The 22,813-nt window shown below is 37.9% G+C and overlaps 1 protein-coding gene across 1 annotated transcript; it reads right to left on the bottom strand.

The window, feature by feature from the left end:
• LOC120073623 (zeatin O-glucosyltransferase-like) lies at nucleotides 1-3,165 on the bottom strand. Its single transcript, XM_039026431.2, has 2 exons — nucleotides 2,225-3,165; nucleotides 1-734 (listed from the first exon to the last, which is right to left on the bottom strand). Exons 1-2 carry the CDS (start codon nucleotides 3,072-3,074, stop codon nucleotides 196-198), a joined length of 1,389 nt encoding a protein of 462 aa, XP_038882359.1. The 5' UTR covers nucleotides 3,075-3,165; the 3' UTR covers nucleotides 1-195.
• Between the last annotated feature and the right edge of the window lie 19,648 nt (nucleotides 3,166-22,813).

Genomic DNA, 22,813 nt, shown 5'->3' with positions numbered 1-22,813 from the left:
AGCATAAAAACAAAAGGATTTATTAAAGAGAAATACTTAGGTGTCTCTAAGAATGGACAAATCTCCATGCAATCTCTTCAATCACAAAGGGAAAAAAGTGTTTAAAAAAATATTTTTTAAAAAGAAAAGTTTTGAGATTAGATTAGATTGTGCAAAACTATTACAACTCTGGAAGCACTCAAGTATTTTTCTTAATCAAGTGTCTCTTGTAATATGAGAAATGAAAGAATCAAACTCCACTCGAGACACTCCCTTGTCTTCCACCGATCGACGCACATTGACGCCAAGCTCCTTCGCGGTCTTCCTCATCACTTGACCTTCCTCTGATACCATAAGCTTCCGCAGTGCATTTTCAATAGTTGTTGCCATTACAAGCTTGTCTCGATGAGCCCAATCTCTTATGTTGAGACCAACTCGGAGCACCTCTGTCATCAGCACAGCGTTCCTCGGTTGGTCAGAGTGCATCGGCCACGCTGCCACCGGAACCCCCATGGTTATGGTCTCCATGCACGAGTTCCACCCGCAATGGCTCACGAACCCTCCCGTCGAACCATGGCTAAGAATGGCTAATTGCGGCGCCCAATCTCGGACCACCAACCCCCTCCCTTCCATTTTCATCCGTTTTTCAAACCCCTCCGGTAGCTCTGATTTTCTAACTTCTCCATCGAAGACGTCTCCTTTGTCTGCATCTCTTAACACCCAAATGAACTTTTGCCCACTTCTCTCTAATCCACCTACAATATTAATAATGCCTGTTAGAATACATATATTTTACTATAGAGTTAGGTTTTGTGTATCTATAATATCATAGATATTTACTGAAATTAAGAAACTATCTAACCAACTACCGATATTACAGATACACAAAAAACTATAACAATGCAACACAAAGGAACACGGAGAGGATGACATGATTTTCCTTTTCTTTTGTATTTAATGAATGCAGGGTATAAAAGTAATTTCATCCAACATAAATGATAAAAAAAAAATAATGGAAATATATCGTTTTGGTTCTAAGTTTTGGATGTAGTTCATTTCATCCATAAATTTCAAAATGTTATACTTTTAGTATTTAAGTTTAGTTCATAAATTCTAAATTGAAACAAAACTCAAATACCAACGTTTAGAAATTTAGGGATTAAATTCAAATCAAACTTTAAACTTAAAAGCTAAAATTGTAACATTTTGAAATGCAGGGATAAATAGAAATTAAAAAAAAAAAAAAAATTTAGAAACCAAAAAAATATTTTTTTCTGATTTTTTTGGCAACAAGAAAAAAATCTAAATTAAATAAAAATCTCTAACTCAACTGTTATTTAGGAAAATAGCTAAACACATCTTCTAACTAAATAGACTTTAACCCGCCTAAAAAAAGGCTTGATAAGAGGAATAAATGGTACCAACTCGTTCGTCTATTTCAAAAAGAAATCCATGAAAATAATTACACTATTTAATTAGTGATCACAAATCAAAATAGTTATATATACAAATGGGTTTTTTTAGCTCTACATCATCAATCAAAATCCATATCAGATATCGATACTTTTAGATATTTCTCATTTCTCAGATACGTATCTGACACCCGATTTGACGTATCTATTTTAGTGTTAACATTTTCTTTAATCTTTCTCAATCCAAACTAAACAAACCTATTTAATAAGTTCACTACCCCAGTCTAAAACGAAAAGAAAAAGACTAAAAAGATCAAACTCAAGAATCATCCGATCTTCATCTTCATGTCGAAGTCTCCCACAAATTCCCGCAAAATATAACCACTTGAATATCTTTAACATTTCAATGAAGAAATTCTTTCTTTTTCTTTATACTTCTCCCTCTATTTTTTTTTCTTCTCAAATCAATATGAGTCCCTTTACTATTGCTTTCGATTGACTATTGTACTTCAATGTCTATGATTTTGCTTTTTGTATTGTATTTTATATTATTATCATGAACTTGACATTTCATGATTAGTGGATTATACTTAGCATCTTTATGTTAAAATTAGCTATATCCTAGATTTTCTTAAAGAAAAAGAAGTTATCGTCAACATATCAATACCCTAGGTTTTTAGAAATTGACATATCAACATATTCTATCGTATTCGCATCTGTATCTATGCTTCGTAGATAGAATGATATATTAATAACAAAAACTTATTCTAAATATTAAATTGAATTATAATGTTAGAGATGAAAAGTGGATTGTATTGAATTCGAGACAGTACCTGCTATCTCAAGGATTTGCTCGTCTTCCAAGGCGGTGGTAGTCCCAAAGGAAACATAGACCACAGAATTAGTCTGTTGCTGGTCCAACCACTCCAAGCAAGGATGAGTATTGAGGTTTGATGGGCCCAATTCCACAGGATTAAAAGGCCCAATGGCCCAATGCTTAGTCTCATGGTTGATTCTTTGAAGAATCTCCAAATATGGCTCTTCAATAGCCTTGCAAGTATTGTAGAGATTCCCAGAGAACTTTCTTGGGACTCCAAATTGCAATTCCACAAACTCCCAAAACTCAGGAGTGAAGCAACCATCAAGAGATGGAATATTAAGATCCTTAATTATGGAGTTTTCTTTACCTTTTGTTTCTTCTTGTTCAAGATCATAAATGGCCATGGCAAAAGCTGAGACACTATGGAAATTATAAGATTCTGCGTTTGGTATGGACTCAATATCCTCAACGGTTGATGCCATTAAGGAATCATGAATCACAATGATTCTTCTTGTCTGGGAAGAGAGTGAGCGTAAGAGATGTGTGAGAGGGTCGCGGAGGTGGATCGCTGCCGTCCGAAACGACGGGATGAGGTGGGCAGGGAACATGGTTTCCGCTTTGGGGTTGGGGGGAGGAGAGGGAATAGGAGGAATGATGAAGTCGTGGAAATGGAGGTTGGCAAGCTCTGATGGATCCCAACCGTGGATGCGTAGCTTGGCTTGGCGATTGTGGGTGGCGGCCCCGATGTAGTGGACCGGGATGTTGCGGGCGGAGATGAGGCGAGAGAGGTGGAGAAGCTGGTTGAGATGACCCTGTGCTGCCAGCGGTACCATGACGGCCACAACATGACCATCATGGGTCATGGTTGTGAGTTGCTAGGAAAGAGTTGAGATGTATTTGGAGTTGATTGATGGTTGTATAAATAAGGGAGGGGGTACTGAAGAGAAGTGATGTTGTATTGGTTGGTTTTTTGTACACTCCAAGGATGTTAATTTTGTATGTGCATTGTTCATCCTTTGGGATTTGGAAAATATTAGTCAATTAATTTTGGCAATGACAAAGTTTTGTTCAATTAAAACTACTTAATCTATTGATGATGTGTGCATACTTGGAATGTGGTGGTGAAGAGAAATGTTGTTTGTTGTTTTGTTTTGTCTTTTGGGGGAGGTTATAATCTATAATCATCTTGAATAGGTCCTAGATTAAAAATGCTATATATTTAAAAGTTTTGTCCCAATTTGCCATTCCAAAACTTTATATATTATATAGATAACTACATAGACTATTTCAAAATTATGGAATTGGTTATAAACATACTCATGAACTTTTAGTTGATAAATTAACCCTTGTAATTTATTAATGATTGAAATTAACTCTTATATTTTGTTAAGATTTAACATTTGCTCTTGTTTGTGAGTCATAAGTTCAGAAAGAATTTTCACAAAGTTGACCAAATGAATTGAACTAGAATGTAAAAGTAAAATCGAACACTACTAATTAAAAACATTTAAAATTTAATTAGATGAAGTTTGGATCAAGTTTGACTTTGATAGCATGAGACATATTTTAACACTTCCATGTTTATTTTTGGCTATTTTATAGATTTCAAGCCTTCACAGCAAAATCAGAGTTTCATTGATGAAACTAATGAGCTAATTGGAAAATTGAGACAAAAATTAAAGAGTCTTAATAAAAATAATTGAAGAGATGAAATAAAAAGAGGAAAAAGGGTGAAAATCTCATGTTTAGCGCTCAAAATCACTTGATCCGAGGGGATATTATTGCCTTGACGCTATTTAGCGTTGAGCAGAGTGCTTCAACCCTACCCTAGACGCTATGAAATTTTTACAAAAAAATTGAAAAATACATGCTTTGTGTTCTTACCAGGTCATTTGTATAAATTATTACATTTCAAGCAAATTTTGTGATGCCAATTGGAGAAAATAAGTATGTTCCAATTGATGATTTATACTAGTCCAAGAAGTGTAAGGAGAGATTTTGATAGCTGGAAAAGAGATTTAAAACTTGAGATTGCAAATTCATAATAAGAAGGAATGTGGCATGCTCATGAATTCTTTCTTTTCATTTCTCTTTCAGAATTTGTTTTAGACTTTCAGTTGAGTTCTAGATTTTAGGTGATATTGAGTTATAGAACTCATATTTTTTGGATCTTGTAATGTTTTGGATGCTAGTTGGTTTAATTAAGCACTATTTATTTTGTAAAATTCATTAGTGCAAATTGCAGGCTAATGTTTTTTATTATCTTGGTTATTTAATGAATGTCTTTTTCTTCTAAAGGACACCACAACTTGAGCTAAAGCAAGAACCAACCAACCTGTTAAATTATAAAGATTCAGGTTTATGTTAAATTATAAAGATTCAGGTTTATGTTAAATTATAAAGATTCAGATTGAGATTTGATAGGATGATTAGGATTTGAGAGAGTTGTTATAGCTATTTTTAGGTTCTTATATACCTATTTATACCTTGTATTTTACATTCTTAAGCAAGTGAATATATACTCAATTTTACATGCTATCAAAGCTTAGATCTCTTATGATTATCATTTTTGGTTGATGTGCTCAGATCTCAAAACTCAACTCCATAGCTCTCTTCATCAAACCAACCCCACTGAGTCATGCGAGTTGAGCCGAGTCGAGTCGAGCCAAGTTGAGCCGCGTCCAGCCAAGTGTGTCGAGCCGAGCCAAACAAGCTGAACATGCCTAATATGTTTGTTTCTATTTGTCTGACCATTTCTGTTGGTGTTTTTCTCACCCAACCTGCCTGTTTCTGACCATCTGACCGTTTCTATTAGTTATTTTTTTGCTGACCATTTCTGTTGGTTGTTTTTTTGCTGTAATGAAAAAAAAATGACGTTTTTCGTCCGATCAACACAACTCTCGATGACACAAACTACATTACTTGGGCCTATCAAATGAAGAGTTTCCTAATTAGTCGTAAACTGTGGCGAGTTGTTACAGGTGATGTTGCTAAACCTGTCAAAGGAGCTACTGAAGAAGACAGTAAGTTTGTGGAAAGACTAGAAGACTGGGATAGCAAGAACCATCAAATAATCACCTGGTTGGATAATACTTCCATCCCGACCATCCACACCTTGTTTGATGTATTCAACACAGCTAAAGAACCTTAGGATTTTCTGTCTGCATGGTTCAAAACGATTAGTCTAGCTCACTACGATCAACTTCATACTTCTCTGGTTGGCACAATACTAATACAGAAATTGGATTACGTGACATTTTTTAATGTCAAGTAAAGGGTATACCTGACGCTTATAAAAACATCGAGTATTCAATTGTCAAGTATAATATGATAACTTGATTCTGAAAAAATGTCAAGATAAATATTTCTTGATACAATTTTCGTGTCAAAAAAGATAATACACTTGACATTGATGACATGTCAAGTTGATTAATTCTTGATATTTATTACGTATCATATATGATTACTCTTGATATTTTTTATTTGTCAAATATATTTTTATCTTGACACGAAATATTGGACAAGTTATTTAATTCTCGATACATTTCCAATGTAATCTATGCTCTTTTTTTTTTTTTTTCAAATTAAACATTCAAATTTAATTTCCATTTCTCATTTCCTACATTACATGTATTCCAATAAGACAGTTTCATCAACTAAAATAAATAGTTGCATGTATTTTAGGTCTACATATCAGTCCAATATGTCCAACGTAACTTAATAGATCGATTCTTCTATTACCTTTCATGTATATGCACGATTCCAAAATTTACAATAGTATATACTCTATCAACCCACCTCAATATATGATAATTCCAAAATTACAAGACCAATCCCTACGTGCTATGTTGGGATTGGTTTCTTAATTCTCCCGGTGGTCTCGTAGTTTGTAAATATTTTGTACAAATTATTATTAATAAAAATAAGTGTTATTTTATTTTCATTTACTCATATCCAATAAACTAAGATCTGTGGTTATCTCATGTTACTTAAGCATGGACATACAAGTGGATCATGTCTTAAGTAATAACCTAAATAGTCTATAGTACAAGGATAAAGGAGGGATACCTTATCCTGGTTACACTACGGATAAGATTCGTTTGATAGATATTTACAAGTGTTGTAAAGTGCTACAAATGGTCTGATCCTGACCATTCATGTGGAGACTTGCGAGCGGGGTGTTCTATTGATAACGGTCAGAAATGCACGTTATCATAGTACTAAGTTCTTAAACAATGCTGGCTTGTGTTGATAAAATGTGTTAGATTGCGTCCAAAAAGGATAAAGTTTATTACATTGCGGTCACATGCGTTCATCGCATAGGAACAGTTGATTTTTGTATTTTTATGCAGAATATGCGTTGACGCAAGGCGAAAATTGCGATCATAGAAAATCATTGGTCGAGTGTAGCATTACCGCAAGGCTTTGCAGTGATTGTGTTCGCAAATATTTGCTCAAGAAGGATTACCACAACTTGGTCGGCACAACTTGGTGGCGCAATTGGGTGAAAGGCATAATTAATTTTGATGGGACAAAAAGCTGATGACGGTCGAATCCGAGTTAAGTTGACAGCCGCTAACGATAACAAGTACATTCAGCTTTTCGGTGACAAATATTCGGCGAATCAATCAGGGAATTAAAGCCATTCCATCTAGAGAGAAGCTGCCTTTCACCCCAGAAGCTCTATAAATACCGAAGGCATCCTTCAGAAAAGAGGTTCACCTGTTCACCAATTTAAGAGCTCAGCTCATCTTTGTCCATAGTTTTTTCTTTTTATTTTAAGGCGGAGCAAGAGAAGAGTAGAGACACTGGAGATCGCTCAGGGAAACTCGAGAGAGAACCCTGAGGCGTAGAAGCAGAGAGCGGGGCGACTCTCTCAAGAGCGAGATTATCTTTTGAACACGAGTAGAAAGACAATGTAAAAGCCGTAGAAGCAAGAGATTTCTACTAGGCTCTTTATACTATTCTTGCATTGTTGTTTTGTACTTCATCTTTATATTTATACAATGGAAGTTCTTATTCTACATTTGTTCACTCTCTTAATACGCATGAGTAGCTAAAATAGTCGAATGGGTTGAGAAGAACTAAGTTAACATGACCTAGGAAGTTCATTGCTTGCGATTATCTTGTGTTATGCTGTGCCAAATATCCCTTTAGAGCTATTCGAGAGAGAGTCTAAAGAAAGAACCTAAGACTCGAGAGAGCTAGGTTAGAATCTAGACTCGAGAGAGCAAGATTAGAACTTCATAAACAAGAGATAGGGACTTAGAGATAAGCTCTATTTGCCAACCTGCATCACACGTATCCTAGAGATAGGTATGATATTATGTGGTCGCCTTGTTTGTGTGTGTGTCACTTCGTCATCGCATAAATAAGAATAGAGGCTTATGTGTAGGTCCTATAGACTTATCGCATATATTGCATGCGTTCTATCATTAGAAGCCGTAGCATTTGCATCGAGAGATGGTTTACTATTTTATGTGTATTGCATGATCGCAAAGCATGAACGCATCCTAAGAAGTGTTAGCCGAAACCCTTCTCAAGCCGTTCTCTGCATATTCATCGTATCTTTCGTTTTATCAAATCTTTTCAAACTCCGCCGCATTTGTTTATTTTCATTACCGAAAACAACAACCTCAACAACTATTGATTTATTTGGTTACCGCAAAGTTTTCCTAAAAAATTACCACCGCAACCTGTTTTCCCAAGTCCCTGAATTCGACCCTATATTTAGGAAGCTCAGTGGGGTTTACACTTGGATTTCGTTGAGAAAACTTGAGTGCTCAATGCAATTTCATCATCGCATATCATCCACAATTCTACATCATAAAACAATGCATCAAGTTTTTGGCGTCGTTGCTGGGGACTTCGGCAAAATAGTGTGCTAACGGTGATTTTTCTGATTTCTTTGCAGATTCTCAATCTCTGGCAAATTACGACCCGGAGATTGAGAGGACATTTAGACGGAGATTAAGAGACCGCCACCAACAACAATTAGATAAAGTAGATATGGTAGAGCAGCCTGGAAACGAAGTACCAAACAAAAACAATGTCATGGCGAATCCAATCCTATTGGCAAACAATCACAATAGGCTCATTAGGGACTATGCATCGCCAAACCTCTATGATTTTTCTCCAAGAATCATGAGGCTTGCCCTTGACAGAAGTCGATTCGAAATCAGGCCGGTGATGTTGCAGATGATCCAGATTGCAGAACAATCCGGAGGCCGATGTGGCGAAAACCTGCACGCCCACCTCGAAGATTTATTGAAATCTGCAATACTTTTGTGTTCCTGAACATCTCTGCCGAAGAAGTTCGACTAACTTTGTTCCCATTTTCTCTTTGTGATCAGGCAAGGAAATGGGAATATTCCCTCGAGCCGAGAGAGATCACTTCCTGGGAACAGGTCGTAGAGAAGTTCATGAAGAAATATTTTCCACCTACTAAGAATGCTAGACGAAGGAAACTAATCACAAATTTTGAACAAACATGGATGAATCGCTCAGCGATGCCTGGGCGAGGTTTAAGAGGTTGGTTCGGGACTGTCCACACAATGGATTACCAGACTGCCTTCAGATGGAAATCTTTTATCATAGTTTAAATCCTGCTTCGCAGACCGTTACCAATGCGGTAGCCGCTACTAGTCTGCTTGACAAAACGTATGACGAGGCTAAGAATATCTTGGATCGCATCTCTAAAAACCACGAGAATTGGAGAGAGAGTGATCAGAGATTGAGAATCAAGGATACCGACGCAAGTAATGGTGCTATTGCTTCACTATAAAATCAGATGACTACAATGATGAACTTAATTTAGGAAATTGCGATCAGTAGCCCAACACCGCAAAATGGGCAAGTAAACATAATTAGTCAAAACACCGCAAGGTGTGCGACTTGCAGTGATGGGCACGTAATGGAAGAATACCCGCAGAATCCACATTATGTTTACTTTGTAAAAAATAATCCCTTTTCAAATGCCTATAACCCCATGTGGAGAAACCACCCCAATTTTACATGGAAGAATCAATAGCAGAATTTCCAACTTGTGGCACAGAAAAAAGGGCCACCTGGATTCTTCCCGCACAATAACGGTCAGACAAGAAATCAAGCCAATAGCTTACAACCGTCGCAATCTTCCTCCCTGAAAAGCCTATTGAAGCAATATATAGAGAAAAACGAAACTGTGCTTCAAAGTTAGGCTACGTCCATTCGCAATCTAGAACTACAGATGGGCCAGATTGCAAGTGAGCTAAAGAACAGACCATAAGGGCCTCTACCGAGTTCAACAGAACTCCCACGCAACCAGGGGGGATCAGGTAAAGAGCAATGTTAGGTTGTGACATTGTGAAGTGGAAAAACTGTGGAGGGAGAAAGAAAGGAGCCTAGCCAGATTGCTCCCATTGCGGCGGAACCTGAAATTGTGGTGACGTAAGAAGAAGAAGGAGAAAAAGAAGCAATAGAGCCAGAAGTTGCGTCGACCTCAAAGCCAACAAAGATGGGATCGTGAGAGTACAGTTACCACCTTTCCCGCAGAGAGTAAGAAAGAAAAAGAATGAAGAGGTACAGTACCAACACTTCCTGTCTATGTAAAAACAATTACATATTAATATTCCATTCAGTGAAGCGATTGAAGAGATTCCTGCCTACGCAAAGTTTCTGAAGGATATGGTAACCAAGAAGAGGGGAGCTGGTAAGTTTGCCATGATGGCTTTAACACAGAGTTCGAAATCAATCATTCCACCGAAGATGAGTGATCCTGGGAGCTTTACTATACCTTGCTCCATAGGAGGATTGTACATCGGATAGGCATTGTGTGACCTTGGAGCCAGCATCAATTTGATGCCTCTGTCGATCTTTAAGCAGCTGAATGTTAGGCAACTTGCGCCCACGACCGTGACTCTCCAACTTGCAGATAGTTCTCTGGTGCATCCAGAGGGAAAGGTGAAGCACGTGCTGATCACCATCGACAAATTTATCCTACCAGCCGAATTCATCATCTTGGATTATGAGGTCGAAAAAGATGTGCCCATCAGACGATTGATGTGCATAATGTCTTATCAACAGGTCGTGCCCAGATTGATGTGCATAAAGGGGAGATCATTTTGAGCATAAATGGACAGAAGCTCAAGTTCAATATCATCCGTGCCGTGAAGTTTCCTGACGAAGAAGACCTGCATGACTCAGACGATGACCATAATTTGATTGAAGAAGAAAAGTTTGACGAAGAAAATGAAGAAGAGGATGCAAACGCATCCATTGCTATCTGTAATGCGATCATATAAAAAACAAGCAAGGAAGAAGGGATGATCCAAACCAAGAAGAAGAGCCAACAGACAAAGAAGAAAGAAAAACAACGCAACCGTCCCTAGTAGAGCCATTAATAATGGAATTAAAGACCCTACCAAACCACTTAAAGTATGCAATTTTGGGGCAGAATGAGAAGCTGCCAGTAATTATTTCCTCCAAGCTTAACGAAGACCAGAAGAATGCGTTGATAAGCATTCTGAGGAAACATGTGTGAGCAATTGGTTGGACGCTTACTGACATTCGAGGAATTACCCCAACGTATTGTATGCACCGAATTTTTCTTGAAGAGGACCACAAAGCAATGATCGAACATCAGCGCAAACTCAACCCTGCAATGAAGAGGTCGTTAAAAAGGAGATCATTAAATGGTTAGATGCGGGCATTATTTATCCAATAGTAAATAGCACGTGGGTCAGCCCCGTGCAGTGTATGCCTAAAAAGGGCGGCATGACGGTAGTCCCAAACAAAAATAATGAACTGATACTGCAAAGGACCGTCACAGGGTGGCGTATTGCATGGACTACCGCAAGCTGAATGCGGCCACAAAAAAAGATCATTTCTCTCTGCCGTTCATTGATCAAATGCTAGACCGTCTAGCAGGAAATGACTTCTACTACTTTCTGGATGGTTATGTCGAGTATAACCAGATTATTATTGCTCTAGAAGACCAAGAAAAAACCACATTCATCTGCCCATATGGGACCTTTGCTTTTTGCCGCATGTCGTTCGACCTCTACAATGCGCCAAGCACGTTCTAAAGGTGCATGATGGCCATCTTTTCAGATTATCTTGAGGACTTTGTTGAAATATTCATGGACGACTTCTCTGTCTATAGGCACACCTATGAAGTCTCTCTATCCAACTTGGAGAAGATACTGAAGAGGTGCGAAGAGACGAATTTGGTTCTTAACTGGGAAAAATGTCATTTTATGGTGAAGGAGAGCATTGTGTTGGGGCACAAGGTTTCTCAGGATGGGTTGGAGGTAGATAAAGCAAAAATCGAAGCAATTGAAAAACTTCCACCTCCAACAAGCGCGAAGGCTGTACGAAGTTTCTTAGGGCATGCTGGATTCTATAGATGCTTTGTCAAGGACTTTTCGAAAATAGCACGATCACTGAGTGCGTTGTTGGAGGTTGACAGAAAATTTGATTTTGACAATAATTGCCTCAACGCATTCAGGATTTTGAAGAATGCGCCGATTATCGCACCCGTGTTAATCGCACCTGATTGGACACTTCCTTTTGAATTGATGTGCGATGCAAGCAGGTATGCGATGGAAGCAGCTTTGGCATAAAAGAGAAAAACAATCTTACATCCCATTGCATATGCGAGTAAGACATTAAATCCTTCTCAGACCAATTACACCACCACAGAGAAAGAGCTTTTTACGGTAATTTTTGCAATGGAAAAATTTAGAGCATATCTATTGGGAACAAAGTTACTCATCTATACTGATCACTTAGCAATAAAGTACTTAATGGCAAAGAAGGACGCAAAGCCGAGGTTGATCAGATGGGTTCTCCTCCTTCAAGAATTTGACATAGAAATAATTGATCGAAAGGGGACGGAGAACCAAGTTGCAGATCACTTATCCAGATTGGAAACCCTGAGGTTGACCGAAATGAGTCAGAGATGAGTGCGGTGTTCACAGATGAGAAGCTGTTCCATATTGAAGAATTGACATGGTAAGCTGACATAGTCAACTATCTGGTTTGCGAACAATTTCCTGAAGATTATACCTACCACCAACAGAGGAAGCTCAAACATGAATGCAAATATTATTTCTGGGATTAGCCGAATCTGTACAAAAGAGGGGCAGACCAGATCCTGCGACTACGTGTACAAAATGCTACTCAACAACGCATATTATTGCAGTGTCATGACTCACCATATGGTGGGCACTTTCGAGGACAACACACCGCAACCAAGGTTTTACAGAGTGGATTCTTCTAGCCAACATTGTTTAAGGATGTAGCTGACTATGCCATGAAGTGTGATTGGTGCCAATGCATAGGTAATATTTCATGGAAACATGCAATGCCGATGAACATCATCTTGGAGCTTGAGTTGTTCGACGTATGGGGTATTGACTTCATGGGACCATTCCCTCCCTCGAATGGTAAACATTATATTTTATTACCCATCGATTACGTATCCAAATGGGTAGAGGCAGTGGCATGCACCGCAAGTGATGTAGCGATAGTCTCTCAATTCCTAAAGAAAAATATTTTCACTCATTTTGGCAATCCACATGCCATCATAAGTGATGAAGGGTCCCACTTTGTCAATCATAATGTCAAGGAGCTGCTGCGCAAATATAACATTCTCCATAAAGTGGCCACCGCATACCATCCACAGACGAATGGTCAGGCTGAGGTGTCCAATCGGGAGATCAAGCTGATACTTGAGAAGGTGGTAAGGCCTTCGCGAAAAGATTGGGCAACAAAGCTTGATGATACATTGTGGCCATATCGGACGACATTTAAAACACCCATAGGTATGTCCCCGTATGCATTGGTATTTAGTAAGGCATGTCATTTGCATCTGGAGCTGGAATACAAATCAATGTGGGCGGTGAAGAAGCTAAATCTTGACTCGGAGAAAGTAGGAGAAGCACGAAAACTTCAACCGGTCGAGCTAGAAGAATGGAGAATTAACGCATATGAGAACACAAATATTTACAAGGAGCGCACAAAGTGCTGGCATGACAAACACATATGCGGTAAAAATCTCCATGTGGGACAAAGGGTCTTGTTATTCAACTCGTGTCTACGACTCTTCCCTAAAAAATTAAAGTCACGTTGGTCCGGACCATTTGTAATTACACATGTATTTCCGTATGGTGTGGTTGAATTATCAAATGATGACGGAACCAACATATTCAAAGTTAATGGGCAGCGAGTAAAAGCATATCACGGAGAAGGATGGCATCTCCAAATCGAGTCCGTGGAACTGAGAAACTTTGAATAAAGAAGGAAGTGGGTGGTCCCTGCGCTATCAGACGAACGAAATCCATCAGGAACGTAAGTTTTAGGAATCATGGAATCTTCAATTCTTCTCTACTACTCAGAATTTTCATTTCATTATATCTTTTCAGTCTTTATCTATTCTTACTCTTATTTTTCTAAAAAAAAATGGAGATTGCGACAAAAGAATTTTGTTTTGTTTAAAATGATTTGATCCTCTTTCTGTTTTCCTCGCAACGATTGAGGCGCTGGATTGCGGAGGTGTTACACGGAGAAGCAACTTATCTCATTCCATCACCGCAATCCACAGAAGATAGATCGCTGCAAAGAAGGATGCATGAATACACAATGCGGGTGATAGTGTAAATTTTGGGGTGTATTCTTCCTTAACTTTATTTCAAATTTTGCACTACTACATCCTCTTTGATTACCGCAATCATTTGACATGGATAAATTTAGTAAGTTACCGCATGCTGTCTCTTTGCCAATTATGATTTCAATGATGAAAAGCATACTTCTATTCCTTTCGTATATACTAGAGTCAACTTAATTTTAAGATAGTCACCTCAAGAAATATTTTCTAGAAGTTAGGGGTCTACTAGCTTTCTTTCAAACTCTCATTACGAAGCTTTCTAAGAACATCGCATGACTTCTTTCAAGATTTTGGCAATGAGGACATTGCCGCATTTTAAATTTGGGGGCGAGGTATTTATTTTCGACCTTGCTATTCTAAAAAAAAAAAAAATTCAGAATAACAACTCCACTGTCAACGCAATGGGGAAACCCATGTTGATAAGAGTTAAGTTGACAAGGGTACTTACCAATAGTTGGATGTCTGCATGACACACGTGGGGGCAAGCCAAAATAAAAGTAAGTCGCCAGGATCAACGCATAAATAAATGACCGCAACTCCGCTGCCAAGTAGGTATTAGTTTAGTCTGAGAAAGAGCGCATTGCTTGTGGTTGGATATCCGCATGACACGTGGGGGCAAGCTAAAACGAAGGCAAGGCACTTGGATCAGCGCAAGGTCAGAGAAAAAAATAATAATGTCAAGAAATATGCAAGGATAAAATCATTTAACACCCAGGTGGAAAAGTTTTCTTTTTGAAATAAATCATGTGATGTTCTGGAAGTTAGTAAAGTCCATTTGAAGGTTAAGTTTTCGGTCCCTAGGTCTTAGAAATATTTTAAGAAGAGATTTGAATAAGACTTAAGGAAATTTTGGTGTATAAGAGCTGAATGAGGTATCCTTGAGAAATCTAAGAAAAGAACATTGCGGTCGACTTGCTAAAGGAAATCTTTAACTTATGCTTGAGGACAAGCATTGTTTAAATTTGGGGGTATGATAACGGGCAGAAATGCACGTTATTATAGTGCTAAGTTCTTAAACAATGCTGGCTTGCGTTGATAAAATGTGTTAGATTGCGTCAAAAAAGCATTTAGTTTAGTACATTGTGGTCGCATGCGTTCATCAGATAGGAACAGTTGATTTTTGTATTTTTATGTAGAATCTGTGTTGATGCAAGGCAGGAATTTCGATCATAGAAAATCATTGGTCGATCGCAACATTACCGCAAGGCTTTGCGGTGATTTTGTTTGCAAACATTTGCTCAAGAAGGATTTCCGCTACTTGGTGGGCGCATCTGGGTGAAAGGCATAATTAATCACGATGGGATAGAAAGCTGATGACGGTCGAATCTGAATTAAGTTGACAGCTGCTAACGATAACAAGTACATTCAGCTTTTCGGCGTGCATCAGTAAGGGAATTAAAGCCATCCCATCTGTGCAATCATAAGAGAGAAGCTGCCTTTCACCCTGGAAGCTCTATAAATACCGAAGGCATCCTTCAGAAAAGAGGTTCGTCTGTTCACCAATTTAAGAGCTCAGCTCGTCTTTGTCCATAGTTTTTCCTTTTTCTTTTATGGCAGAGCAAGAGAAGAGTAGAGACGCCAGAGATCGCTCAGAGAAACTTGAGAAAGAACCCTGAGGCATAGAAGTAGAGAGCGGGCCGACTCTCGCCAGAGCGAGATTATCTTTTGAACATGAGTAGAAAGACAGTGTAAAAGCCTGGGAAGCAAGAGATTGCTACCAAGCTCTTTATTCTATTCTTGCATTGTTGTTTTGTACTTCATCTTTATATTTATACAATGGAAGTTCTTATTCTACATCTGTTCACTCTCTTAGTACGCATGAGTAGCTAAACTAGTTGAATGAGTTGAGAAGAACTAAGCTAACATGACCTAGGAAGTTCATTGCTGGCGATTATCTTGTGTTATGCTGTGCCAAATATCCCTTTAGAGCTACTCAAGAGAGAGTCTAAAGAAAGAACCTAAGACTCGAGAGAGCTAGGTTAGAATTTAAACTCGAGAGAGTAAGATTAGAACTGCATAAACAAGAGATAGGGACTTAGAGATAAGCTCTATTTGCCAACCTGCATCGCATGCACCCTAGAGATAGGTATGATATTATGTGGTCACCTTGTTTGTGTGTGTGTCACTTCGTCATCGCATAAATAAGAATAGAGGCTTATGTGTAGGTCCTATAGACTTATCGCATATATCGCATGCGTTCTAGCATTAGAAGTTGTAGCATTCGCATCGAGAGATGGTTTACTATTGTATGTGTGTTGCATGATCGTAAAACATGAACGCATCCTAGGAAGTGTTAGCCGAAACCCTTCTCAACTCGTTCTCCGCATATTCATCGTTTCTTTCGTTTTATCAACTCTTTTCAAACTCCACCGCATTTGTTTATTTTCATTACCGCAAACAACAACCTCAACAACTATTGATTTGTTTGGTTACTGATAACTTGTAGAAATACAAGTTATTTATATTGTTTTATTTAGATATTGTGGCTAAAAGAAAGAAAAGTTGCGTCGATAGTATAGAAATTGGATAAGAAATACGAAAATTATAGAATGTCGTCAATACACCCACTAACACCATTGCGATGGTAAAATAGAGTATTTCAATTTCTGTTTTGCAGGAAATCAGTCACCGCATGTGTTCATGGCTCAAAGATAAAATAAACAACGCATCAACGTCGCATTGCGCCCATCATTCAGGAATGAAGAGATGATCAACGAAATGATGGCACATGCGACAATCGATCAAGAGCTTAGCGATCAACGCAATTTCAACCACATGCGGTAATAAAAAATAACACCGCATGCGGCGATTCATCGAAGATGTAAAGAGCAACGCATTTGCGGAGGATTTTGAAAAATGTATATCTTTTCGTTGTGCATTTCTGACGGGTTGATTGCGTAACAGAAGGAATATTCACTCTGCCATTTCAGGAACTACCATAACCATAAAGTGGGGACCACAAAGTCAAAGAGCCAAGCTTCGTCTATAAATAGCTTCTGCAAATTCACTGAAAGATATACTTGAATACATAGAGACGTGCATATATTGATTTTGAGAGAGAGTCTGGTCTGAAGCGACTGTCCAGAGTAGATCCGGGAAGAACCACGAGACAAGGCCGAGAGGTGAGTCTCCGGGCAAAGAATCCTTCCAATCCCCGTAGTTGAAGCTTTGTGCGAAGGTCACTTCCACCGGGAAAGCAAGCCTAAGAGGGAAGCTTTCCTCTCCATTACCTCCACACACCGGGAAGCACAACCTCCATTCAGGATCTGTGTCAAGACGTTGACACTCTTTCTGTATTCGTTTCTAATCTCTATTTCATCATCTGTATTCATCTTCCTTAATCTTTCATTCACACCATGTATCGAACGCTTAATCTTAGTATTAAATGTTATGATCATTACCATTATCATTTGTCTATCTCTTTTTGTTAATCCATAATCCATTTTCTCCATGATGTTTTCCTAATTCCCTGGGTAATTAGCAAGAATTAAGCGAGTAAGTTAATTTGTGTTAAGGAAATAATTAAGTTTAACTAAAGCATGCTCGACGGCATCTTCATCTGTGAGAGCAGAAGTGAAGATGTTATTCTGCCGATCGAGAGAGGGTTGGAAGAATGCGTTAACTAAAGCAAAAAGTATTTCCAGAGATGGAAACAACCTTACGTTCGTCACATTCATCCCTGTTTCACTATAGAGATATGGGAACACGGCCGATCACCGAGAGGTGTACGCCAAGGGAAAGCGGAACCCTAGTTGTATCTTTAACGTAATTGACAAAATTGTGTTGTTTTTACTATTTACTCTTTCTTTTTCTGCTTCATTCATAAAGACTTGCCATCACATACCACGATCCTTTGTATAACTTCACAGTTAGTCTCGACCTCAGTATCATGTATCATGTATCTTGTATTTTGTATCATATTAGTTTAGGATTTTATTTTATTAACGCAACTTTATTTTATCAACGCAATTTTATTTCATCGCAATTTAAATTCCTGTATAAACCTAATTCTTTATTCATTATTAAACCGGTCGCATGTATCACAAAAGTAATGCATTAACGAAAACAATCCCTGTGTTTGATCTCGGATTATTCTGAGAAACTTGCGTTGGAATTATACTTGGTTTCAGTGCAAGGAAACTTGTGACACGCATTACTCTATAGCATATTACAAGCATATCATTAACAATGCATATAATCAGACGTAGTGTGCATAAGAGATAACACAACATAACAAGGAATCCATTTTTATGTCATCAAGTTTATGGCACCGTTGCCGGGGACATGAGCTTGTAGCACATTATCTATCATCACAGTGCATGCATAACAAACACTCCATTTTTACTGTTACAGTTACCGCAAAGTTTTCCTAAAAATTACCATCGCAACCTGTTTTCTCAAGTCCCTGAGTTCGACCCTGGACTTACCAGGAAACTCAGTGTGGTTTAGACTTGGATTCTGCTGAGAAAACTTGAGTGCTCAACGTAATTTCATCATCGCATATCATCCACAATTCCACATCATAAAACAACGCGTCATCTATACAAAGAGTTTGTATAAGACCGGACCATGAGATGATTAGTCTCTTTATATAACACCGTTGATAATTGAGACTTACATTTCACTAAAATGACCATAGGTGACATCATCTTAATCCTGAGTGAGTTGGAAACTTCTGCCTATGAGGGCAGTCCCTTGATTAGTATGGGTGAGAGTGGCCAAATTGCCAACTCAAAAAGTCTACCTTTTGGGGATTCGTCTGCTTGGGGAGCTGGGAACTCAGCTATACAAGACATAATTTACTCTTTCACCGAAGCAAGGGTAAGTAGATAAATTGCTTCCTTAAGGACTGATTTCGGGTTTTGAACATTGTGGCCACACCCACTCTTTGGAAGGGAGGATTTAGTCATAGTAGAACTATGACTTATTGTTCATTAGAGGAATCAGTGGTACTTAAGGAGTTAAATGTAATTACAAGGGCAAAACGGTAAATTGGCCCAACTATACTTACGAGTGATTTGTAAGGGGTTATCACACTGTTGATTGGTCATATGGACACAGAAATATATTTGTAGTACAAAGAGTGCAGCTGTCGGTCTTTAGTAGAATGCTCACTAGTTAACGGATGGTGGATCTTGTGACTAAAGAGTTTAATCAGTTATTCATGTACCGTTGGAGCTTCAAGCTACAGGTCCATGAGGGTCCCCTTGGTAGCTCAATGGATTCAAGTTGAGAATCAGATTTTGGGTTAGTTTGAGGTGTTCAAATTAACAAGAGGAAATTCAATTATATGTGATATAATTGGTATGATGTATTAGATACATTAATTGGAGGAATTAATATAAATATGATTTATATTAAGTATAGGTTATAAATATAATATGATGAAATATTAACTATAGGTTATAAATATAATATAATAAGTTGGCTATCATATTTATTTATAATATATTAATTATATGATAATTTATTATTTTTCTCTAATAATCAATTTGAGTGAGAGGTTATTGGAAGCTTTATGGTAACCGTGAGATAAAAGAAAAATTATTTTCCAAAAATTAGAGGTTGATTTCATTCGGAAAATTCTCACAGGAAAAGGCTATCAAGTAAAAAAACTTTTTACTAAGCGATAGTCGTTGAGAGTCTAAACGATCGTTTAAGAGTTGACTATATGATAGTTACTCGTTGATCGTTGCTACATGATCGAGTAGCAATGTTTATGCAATAGGCTTCCGTTTCTAAACGATCGAGTACATCACCTTTATGATAGACAGTGTTCATATCCTTCACTTACTCGATCATCTACTCGATCACATACCTCCTGTCTTCCTCAATCCAAGATCATACAGAGCCCATAACTCTGGATTCTCACACTGAGAATGCCAAGGTAAAACATGTGGTGGTAATCTAATTCAGTTCGTGGATCGAGTTGGACTCGATTGGGTTCGAGGAGCATCAAGTTGCTCATGCTGGTGGTATTCTGTTCATTGTGTTCAAGTGCTGCTTTGGACGCATTGGAGATCGATCAAGGGATACTTGAAGAATGGTTCTTCAAAGGTATGCATACTCTATCCCTTGTATACTCTTGTAGCATGCTATAATTTCTTTATATGCATAATCTGTATGTTTCCGATTTGACTGTGATTGTTGTGTTCACTTTGAATGGAATTTGGAACGATCCACTTCTGCTGCTCATGGAGATCAGTTTAGATTTCCTTCATGCTATATATTCTAAAAATCACAGGACTAAAATTATATCCCCACCATAAATTTTCTTTAAAGTATATAACCTATAATGGCTATGAACAAAAAATTTACATAAAAAATGTTTTGGGCATTCCCATGTAGCCACATATACAATTTACAGGAAGTCCATCAGATATATCGACCAAAATATTCAGCCCATTCCACGTGTATTTCATCCAATTCAAGTTATGAAAAATAAAAATTGGTCAAATATACATTTTATGAAAAATAAAAAATGGTCATATTTACACTATTTTTAATGTTACAATATATATAAGTTGTTTAAAAACATATCGCATCTATGATAATATTCTTCTCTTTAGTCACGATTTCTTGCATATGTCTCATAACATAATACCCACATTCGAATGTTCCCACTTTTAAAGGACACTACACTACAATACAAAACCAATAATTAATACATATCATACAAGATGCACTAAATATACATCATTCTATTAAATTTTTTAATGCTCTTATCTTATCTTTACTGCTTTCCAGAATGTGGTTTTTCGAGTGTTTTGCAAATTCTAAAACTAACTAATACTCAACTCAAACTAAAATTATTAAAGACATTAAATATGATATGATTTGGGATTTTCAAGCCAAAAGTGTGGTTAATCAAGCTACAAACTAATAAATAAACAACTATATAAAAAAACAACAATAAAATGGAATGAATAAAGACTTATTGAAACAGGTGTTATCTCCCAATTCTCATACCCTTGTTGTCACACCAGGTACATCTTAGCTTCTTGATTTAGCCTGTTACAATTACATGACCTCAAATATGGCCTTGTTGTCTTCCTCCACCACTGCAAAATCACTGCCTCCTATACATTCCGCTGATGGTAATCACATGTCTATTTCACATATTGGAACTGTTAGTACACCGAGTATTAGCCTATCCAATACTTATCATGTTCTAAACCTAACCTTTAATCTTGTCTCTATTGGGCGACTGTGTGACCTAGGATTTAATATTCTCTTTTCCTCTCATGGTTGTCAGGTTCAAGATCAGCGGATGGGTCAGATGGTTGGTACGAGTCTCAAGGTGGGAAGATTATTTGAGCTCACGTCCTTTCAGCCACCTGTCCTGCCATCTGTTTCTGCAACTGTCATAGATACCGACACGTATCAGTGGCACCTTCATCTTGGTCATGCGTCATTTGAAAAAATTCATAGCCTAATTTCTGTTGGTACTTTAAATAATGTTTCTTAGTTCTGTCCATCTGGTTGTTTACATTACAAACTGGCAAAATAACCTACTCTGTCTTGTCCTACTTCAACATCTTTATGTGATAAACCATTTGGTCTTATTCATTCTGATATTTGGGGACTTGCTCCTACTTTTACAGTAAATGGTTATCGGTATTTTGCATTATTTATTGATGACTACTCTCACTTTACCTAGATATATTTTCTTAGGAATCGTTCCTCTTTAACCCAAATTTACATTGAATTTGCTATAATGGTTCAAAATCAGTTTTCTCAAACCATCAAAACTCTTCGAACTGACAATGCCATGGAGTATAAGGATTCTCACCTGCTTTCCTTCCTAGCCCAATAAGGCATTCTTGTCCAACGCTCGTGTCCTTGTACTTCTCAACATAATGGTCGGGCTGAACAAAAGCATCGTCATATTCTTGACTTTGTCCGTGCACAACTTATCTCCACAATTTTCCTTGAAAAGTTTTGGGGTGAAGCTGCACTCACATCTATTTATGTTATCAATCGCTTTCCATCCACTATTCTCAATAACTTGTCTTCTTTCGAGCGGTTGTATGGGACTCCTCCCTCTTATTCTCATTTCAATTTTTTTGGTTGTGCATGCTTTGTTTTACTCCATACCCATGAACATTCCAAACTTGAACCTCGGGCTCATTTGTATTGCTTTCTTGGTTATGGAACTGAACATAAAGGGTTTCGGTGTTGGGATCCCGTATCTAATCGGTTACGTATCTCTCGTCATGTCATTTTATGGGAACATCGTATGTTTTCAATTATTTCTTCTTTTCATGATTCCCTTCTTGGCACCCAGTCATTCTTCACTAATCCTGCCACGGGTCTATTCCCTGGCCCTGATTCTTCACCTGGTCCTGAGTTTTCTACTACACCCATCCCAGAGCTTGATCAATCTTCTCCTTCTACTGCACTCTCAGATCTACAATCTATCCTTGATGCCGATCATGACCCTGCATCTGTTCACCGGTCTACCCGTGTAAGAGAAACCCCTCATTATCTATAAGACTATCATTGTTTTCCCACTGTTATGTCCTTAGTTAAACCTTAGTCCTATCATGATGCTTGTACAACCCTCAGCAGCAAGCAATGGATGAGGAACTTCAGACTTTAGAAAAGACTCATACTTGTGAGTATGTTGATCTACCGTTTGGTAGGAAACCTATTGGCTGCAAGTGGATTTATAAAATCAAGACCCGTTTTGATGGATCTGGCAAACACTATAAGACTCGTCTGGTGGCTAAAGGGTATTCACAGGAATATGGTATTGATTACGAGGAAACCTTTACTCTAGTTGCACGAATGACATATGTTCAGAGTCTATTGGTCGTTGCAGCTACCAGTTAGTAGCCCGTTCTTCATATGGATGTTAAGAATGCTTTGCTCAATGGCACTTTATCTGAAGAAGTTTATATGCAACCACCCCCTGGTGTCTCCCCTCCACCAAAGAAGTTTGTCTTCTTCGTC

Source organism: Benincasa hispida, chromosome 3, assembly GCF_027475165.1.
Source record: "Benincasa hispida cultivar pf3 chromosome 3, pf3_genome.v1.1, whole genome shotgun sequence".
NCBI classification, from domain to species: Eukaryota; Viridiplantae; Streptophyta; class Magnoliopsida; order Cucurbitales; family Cucurbitaceae; genus Benincasa; species Benincasa hispida.
This window is presented reverse-complemented; position numbering and strand designations above follow the sequence as displayed.